This window comes from Carassius auratus, chromosome 38, assembly GCF_003368295.1.
Source record: "Carassius auratus strain Wakin chromosome 38, ASM336829v1, whole genome shotgun sequence".
In the NCBI taxonomy this organism is placed as follows: Eukaryota; Metazoa; Chordata; class Actinopteri; order Cypriniformes; family Cyprinidae; genus Carassius; species Carassius auratus.
Genome location: NC_039280.1, coordinates 13,656,418 through 13,663,744, shown reverse-complemented (window position 1 = coordinate 13,663,744; position 7,327 = coordinate 13,656,418). Strand labels below are relative to the sequence as shown.

The 7,327-nt window shown below is 36.8% G+C and overlaps 1 protein-coding gene across 4 annotated transcripts; it reads left to right on the top strand.

Annotated features, from left to right (window-relative positions):
* The first annotated feature begins 1,515 nt into the window (after positions 1-1,515).
* LOC113057143 (uncharacterized) lies at positions 1,516-5,808 on the top strand. Of its 4 annotated transcripts, none has more exons than XM_026224258.1 (11): positions 1,516-1,776; positions 2,605-2,746; positions 2,924-3,020; positions 3,428-3,574; positions 3,651-3,811; positions 3,947-4,083; positions 4,202-4,295; positions 4,482-4,814; positions 4,928-5,099; positions 5,234-5,361; positions 5,465-5,808. In XM_026224258.1, the coding sequence occupies exons 3-11, from the start codon at positions 2,939-2,941 to the stop codon at positions 5,777-5,779; spliced, it is 1,569 nt and encodes a 522-aa protein (XP_026080043.1). In that variant the 5' UTR covers positions 1,516-1,776; positions 2,605-2,746; positions 2,924-2,938; the 3' UTR covers positions 5,780-5,808. The 4 variants fall into 4 exon arrangements, with proteins under 4 accessions (XP_026080043.1, XP_026080042.1, XP_026080040.1 ...); XM_026224257.1 differs by having other exon boundaries at positions 1,516-2,196; XM_026224255.1 differs by having other exon boundaries at positions 1,516-2,746.
* The last annotated feature ends 1,519 nt before the right edge of the window (positions 5,809-7,327 follow it).

Genomic DNA, 7,327 nt, shown 5'->3' with positions numbered 1-7,327 from the left:
TGTGATTACATAAATAAATGTATAATAATCAATTAATTAATATAGTTGTTTTTACTTACCAAAAAAGTATGAACTGTCAATCAGAGGGCAGTGGGCGAGTAGAGAATTGTGTACAATGGTGTTTTTACAAAGTCTGATCGTGTTAATAAGATAGAATTGTATGTGTCAATATGATAGAGCAGGCTTTATCGGGTTAATACTTCTCTTGATAACACAATCCCAGTCTGCACGGCGTCTATTCTGCAATATGGTAGTAGCGGGGTGTGGTATTATGTTACTGGATAGGTACAGTAGGTTATAGGAGAAGGAAAATGCGGTAGCACTTTTTTTTTACAGTCCTGTTCCTTATGTACATTGTATGTACTTATTATAGTAATTACAATAACTATGTAATAACTAGGTACTTACCCTAAACCTACTCCTAAACCTAACCCTACCCCATGCAGTTACCTTGTATTACCACAACTTTCTTAGATAAATACACTATAAGTACACTATAAGTACACTATAAGTACACATAGTGTAAAATAATGTGCAACCGAAAATGCTATGCAAAAAGTGCACATTTGTGCTGCAATAATACTTTGCATTACACAAGCCTGTCTTTCATCTGAAAATTAGACAGTACCAAATCTGGATCTAATGCCAATATAAGCCAATGTAAAATCTGTCTGGGATTGTTACTGAAAGTTTGGACCAGGGGCAATTCTAAGATTTTCGTTTTAAGGGTATATTAATAAAACAAAATAAATAAATAATGATTGAGTTATAGGGTTAGGTGGTATACTAAACTTATTGCAGTATTCCACCATATTGCATAGATAGGTATAACATTTGAGTACTGAATAAGCCAAATACAAGTCTTCCTGAATCCTGATCTCTCTCTCTCTCACACACACACACACAAACACACACACACACACAATTTTACACAATTTTGCTACGGGAACCCAATGTAAAACACTGTGCGTGCTTAGTAATGTCCACACATATATTTCCAAGGTCATGTGCCCGGGGTATACATAATAGTGGGTAAATCCAGTGTGAAAGCACTTTGGGGACATAACCGTGTCTCAGTTTGAGAATGACTTTAGAGTCGTTAGGTCCAAACTCGATACACGTAGCACTCACAGAGAGCACGTGCAGGTCACCCACTCTCTTGACAGAGGCGAGAGCCAAAAGGAAAGCAGTCTTCAATGAAAGATACCGCAACTCCATGGATTGCAGTGGTTCGAAGGGGCCCCCTTCATTCCAGGACCGTAAACTCCTAGCACCTCTCAGGAAACAAATTATGAGATCGTCCCTTCCCAGTGGCTGCCCAAGCATAGGTTTGACAAACGCTGCTATGGCAGCAACGTACATTGTGAGCATGAAGGGGGACCTGCCCATCTCCCACAGCTCCTGTAGGAAGGAGAGAATCTCCGCAACGCTACAGCATTGTGGGTCTATGTTTTTGACCGGATCACCAGCCGGAAAACACTGACCACTTTCACAGCAAATTCGGTGGTGTTAAAATTTCAGTGTAAGGTCTTCTGGTGTTACAGTGTTCAAATAAAAGTGTACATTTAATGTAATAAACACCAGCTTGTGTGAAATGGTGCCCCCATGTGGTGCAATATTTTGGTGTTGCGCTTCCAAACACCTGTCCAGTGTTAATTATACATACGGGAACTTGAAGTAATTGAAGCAATGCAGTCCGCATTTGGCAATCTACCCTGTTTGGAAAAAATGGCGGCTCTTTCGGTGGAAGCGTGCGATTGAAAGCAAAACACAAAAGTAAGATCTAGAATCTTAACTTTTAACATTTTGTTTTAATACAACTACATACATCTAATTGATATGCAGAGTTTGTTTTAATAAGTTCTGTTTCAGTGAGACGGAAAGTAAACTAGCTTTTGTGAGTCAGATTAATAGCCTGGCAGGCTGTATATTGTAATTTTAGTAAAATCTAAAATGTCTAAACATCAGAACTGCGTTATGTATTGTATACATGTGGCTTTATTTTTTTTTTGGTCGGATTAATTAAATTTTATAGGCATTTTGGGCGCGAAGATCTACACCGGTTCAGTGTTTATTTTACATACGGGATATTTTCAGTCGTTGTGTTGGTCTCATTTGAAAGAAACGAGAACCGCGCTTGAAGCACAAGTACACAGTTCTGGTATTTTCTCTATTCCGTACAAGATAAAACTACAGGTAAGACTTACGAACCTGATTATGTTTGTTTTAATCAATTAAATGACGACCAATCTATTTTAGAAAGGAGTTTCATCGATATAGTAATGTTGTCAAACGTTACTATAAACGTTACTGTTTAAAAACGTTAAATATTTCTAACGTCTTGCATATTCTCCTCCCGAAAAAATACTGTAGAACATTCATTTATTTGAATATATGTGGTGAGTGTGTAAAAGTATACTTGTTAAAAGGTTATTATAGAAGATACCCATTTCTGAAGCAGCGCAATTGAATGTTAAAACTGTAACGTTAAACATTCTGCATTTTTGTAACTTATTTTGTACATTTTGTAATTGTTAGTGAAAACTGACGATTTCATATATGGCCTTAGGCTGTTTTTTAATCGAATAATTTCAATTTGTGTAGAAACTTTGGCGCGAAGATCAACTCTGGGTCAGTGTTATTTTACATACGGGCCATTTCAGTCAAATTGTTGGCCATTTGAAACACCGCGCTTGAAGCACACAGTTATGGTCTTTTCTCAAATCAGTGCAAGATAAAGCCACAGGTAAGACTTACAATCTTGATTATGTGTGTTTTGATAAGTAAAATGGTTTATATTGTTTCATACTGAATGTGAACTAATTTCTGATACAAAGATAGCGCTCATCACTTTTTTTAATTTATATGCCTAGTTTAATATAGGAATGTTTTTTTTTTAAACTTGTGTCTTTTTGTTTTGAAGCAAAACATCGACAGTATGCTGTTTAAGGTGCAGTACCAACATCACAGAAAGTACATAAAGCTTACTGGATCGTCTTATGATTCTGTAATCAAGGATGGTAAGTGCTCCTGAATGGTGATATCTTGCTAATAATTGTAATATGGTTTATATGCATTTCATTGTTAATAACAAATCTTTTCTTTAAGTCTTTTCCCACTTCGATGCTCACAGATATTTTCTTTTATGAATATATGATGGAACAAGAAAAACTTCTATTTTATATTCATTATTTCTTTTTGACACCTCTTAAATGTGGGTAGGTTAGGTTACTTAAAAAGTAACTGCCCCAGATCAGATTCAGGAATTTTGTCTATTGCTGTACATTGTACACTTCAAAATCACAGAAAAATCTGAATTTGAGGGAAATGGTTAACTATTTTTTTGCATGATGGATAAGCTCTTTTATTTAAATCTATTTTTCTGTTCACATATTTCTGTTCTGTAATTTCCATTTTGTCTTTCCAGTCAAGCAGAAGTTTGACATCTCCACAGATCGTAAGGTTTATTTAGCTGATGAGACTGGAACAGAAGTAGATGAAGATGTTTTTGCTGACATAATTGAGCAAAAGCCTGACACTCTCTGGATGGTAGTTGATGCTGTGGCTGTAGCAGGTATGAAAATATGTAATTGTATATGTATTTATATGTGTATATATGCTTTTGTTCTAATTTTCTACTTGATTTTAAGACTCCCCTGCACACACAAGCTATCCATCTTCAAATAAGACCAATACACCATCACTTAATTCAGTTGCATCATCGTCAGACACACAGCCATCAGACAGCGATGGTCCTTTCTTTCCACCTAAAAGAGCTCGTTGTGATGACCATTTGCAAGAAGCTAAGGAGGTAATATATGTGCTTTTGCTATCTACATGTCACCTGCCGATGAACTTGTGGGGTTGCAGGCTTGTCGTAATCCTACTAAAATGTCAGTGTTATTTCTTAGACGATTTTACAATATCTTTTTGTTTGGTTTTTAAGCTTGTGAAAAGTGTTTTAGAAAAAAAGCCTGCTGGGGAGAAGATATTTCAGGAATACGAAACAACTGGGAAAATCACAGATTCCACAAGACGGATTCTTGTGAACGCATTAGTTGGAGACATGATTGATAAATATGGGTAGGTAAAGGATGTTTTTCCCCATTCCTCGGTTTAAAAATTAACCATTCAAACTAATCAATTAAGCACACTTAATTATCAAATGTAACATGTAGCGTTTTTTTGTTTGTTTACTTAGGAGTATTCCACCTAAGGACATCAGAGTTAAATATGCAGTTGGGATTGTGACTCTGTTTCCCTCTCTCAAGGATCCCTATTCCAGAAAAGGCTATGTGAGTTCTCTATTTTACTGTTAAAATGAATTTCTTTTTAGTAGGATTGCATGTTAATATTGGCATGCTATGATTATCACTACTTTTTAGAGTGTCTCTTGTGGTCTGTTTATATATTTCATTTATAAATGTAAAACTGGCTTTCATGTAAGTGTTGTAATATTAAATGTATTGCTTATATTGTAGGAACACTTCTATGATGCAGAAGGTAACTCCGGATATATAGCATGGAGACTGAAGACAGTTCAACGTAACAACCGTTGCAGCAGAACCACTTCTGATGATAAATGTGAGAGGAGGGGTCCTCGAACCGAAAGAGTGTTTTCCACAACAGAAAAGCAGCTAGAAGGAGATCGCTGTCAAGAAGCCATTTCATTTTTGAAACATTGTTCGGATCCAGAACAAGTGACTGCAAAGATGAAATCTACTTTCCAGTTTCGCCAAAAAATGATCCATGATCCTGAAAAATCCTCATCTGTTCTTTCCTTATTTCCAAGGTTTCTTGACACAAAAGGACTTGTAAGTGTTGCACACAATAGGTTGTTGTTATTCAAAATTGAATGGACTATTTAGCTGCAACACTTGGTAATGTAACTAATTATTTTCTTGCTTTTAACTGTATACAACTTTAGGTGCTTCAAGACTTTGAGTTACTATTTGGAGTGGAGACTGCATCTAAACTTCTGGAGAAGTGGGACTCTACTCTGAAGCAAAAAGTCATTCAAGAAGCCAAAAACCTCACCCAGTCACTGCTTTTGAGTTGTCTGATTCAGTCTGCAGAACACTGCAACACCACTCAAGGAGGTACAGTCAGTTCATTATGTATACTAATCAAGAGCAAGGATAATCATTTTGAGTGTATATAAAATAACATGTATATTGGTAAATGATTACCGTATGTAGACTGGTTTGGTTTGCATTTTCTTTTTTTAATTTAGACTGGGACAGTGATATGTCTTCCCTGTTATTGCTGGTGTATCTCCTGCCTCCACCTTCTAGTGGAAATAAGAAGTCTGTCAAGATCAGTGTGCAAAATGCTTTGGATCGCGTAGTAAGATTTCACAAGGTATACTTTTAATGTTATGTAGAACTTCACGTAATTCCTAGAATGTTTGTTAATGTGTAGGTGTACATTAATCTAAATGGGTTCTTTTTTATTTTTTTTTCAGTCCTGTTGCAGTTTTGAAGAAGTCCTTGGATCAACACAGACAACACAGCCCTACATCTTGGCAGTTGGCACTTCGAAGAGTAGCATCCATGACTACTACATTGCTGTGGATGAGCGGCTCATCCCCTGCATGGCTAAGTCCTCTCTCTCAGCTTTTGATGAACTTTTTAAAGTTCATTATGTGTTTGGCATTTCATATGATGCCGCTTTGCACAATATGTTTACCTTTCTTCAGACCACGATTTACAACATTGATGTAGGCATTACCCGTGAAAGCCCACGAGTCGGAGATCTTCGAGCCAAGATTCTTAATTAAGTGTTGTTACACCATCATCTTTAAAACATGTTCAGGTGCTTTGTTTGCAAGTTGAATTTTGATACAGTTACAGAGTTAATTCGCCATCTCAAGATTACTCATTCTATTTTTCCTGGCAGAAAGTTACAGTTGGTATGCGATCAGGATGGGTGTTGTCAAAGATTTGTTACATTCTCTGGCTTTAGAAAACATATCCAATGTAGACACAACAGTAAAAGCTCTGAAATGCATTCATTAGAACCTCCCTCTAGTCCCTCTGTCGTGCAGTCCTCCAGCACAGTTTCAGAAAACCCAAGCACAAGTGGTCATGAGAGAACATTGCGAACCCAAGAAATGTGTGCATCTCTAATTGCAAAACTGCAGAGTAGTGGAGTACCCACCAATGTAGTTACATCAGTGGCTGAAAATATGGAGGAACTTGTGTATGAATTGCACTCAAACATTAAAGAGGATGTTGTTAAGTTGATTGAAACTGATGAACACAGGAACGCTATTGAAGAATATTTTGACAGTCTTGAGAATCCCTTCTCTAAGTTCACAACAGAAACAAAATGGAAAAAGTATTTCTTTGAGACTTGGGGTGTTGTAGAACCAGTTGAAATACCTTTAGGACAGAGATATGACACTAGGCGAAATACAGCTACAGGTACATACGATCAGGTGCCAGTCACTGATAAATTTGTATATGTTCCTTTATTGCAGACTTTAAGTTTCATGTTCCGAAATGAAGAAATCCATAAACATTTTGTACAGCCAAGTGAGGAGAGAGAAATTTTAAGAGAGTTTTGTGATGGTAGCTATTTTAAAGAGCATTCCCTTTTTTCCAAAGAAAATAAGTCTCTTCAAATACAACTTTTTTATGATGATTTTGAAACCTCAAATCCTCTGGGATCCAAACATGGCATGCATAAGGTTGGGAGTATGTATTTTGTTTTGAGAAACCTGTCTCCTAAGGTCAACTCTGCCCTAATGAATATCCATCTTTTGGCACTTTTTCACACACAAGATGTCCAGCGGTATGGCTTAAATGCAATCCTGGAGCCTATTGTGCGTGATATTAAAATTCTTGAGAGTTCTGGAATTAAGTTGCCACTCTCTGAAGAACCAATACGTGGAACAATAGCTCAAGTAACTGGTGATAATCTGGGGGTGCACACACTCTTTGGGTTTGTACAGTCATTTAGCGCAAACTACTTTTGCAGGTTTTGTCTAATTGATAAGCTTTCTTCTCAGACCATTTTCTTTGATGACCATCCAGACATCATACTGCGTGACAGAGTTTTACATGCTGAGCACTGTCAAAGTCTTCTTACTGATGATGCTTCACAGTCATCATTTGGTGTCAAAAGAACATGTTTACTTAATGAGTTGGAGTATTTTAATATTTCTGAAAACTATGCAGTGGATATCATGCATGACTTGCTAGAGGGAGTAGCACAGTTCGAGATGAAGTTGCTTTTTGATTATCTGTCGGAGAGCAAAGTTGTGTCCTTACAGTCTGCGAGCAACAGAATTTACTCATTTAACTATGGTTATGTTGAACGTAAA

What these genes read in the sequence shown, in the direction of transcription:
- LOC113057143 (XM_026224258.1), top strand. Translation starts at nt 2,939, where the DNA reads ATGCTGTTTAAGGTGCAGTACCAACATCACAGAAAGTACATAAAGCTT. An exon ending in GACATGATTGATAAATATGG is followed by an intron (nt 4,084 to 4,201) that starts GTAGGTAAAGGA and finishes TTGTTTACTTAG; the next exon opens with GAGTATTCCACCTAAGGACA. An exon ending in CCTATTCCAGAAAAGGCTAT is followed by an intron (nt 4,296 to 4,481) that starts GTGAGTTCTCTA and finishes CTTATATTGTAG; the next exon opens with GAACACTTCTATGATGCAGA.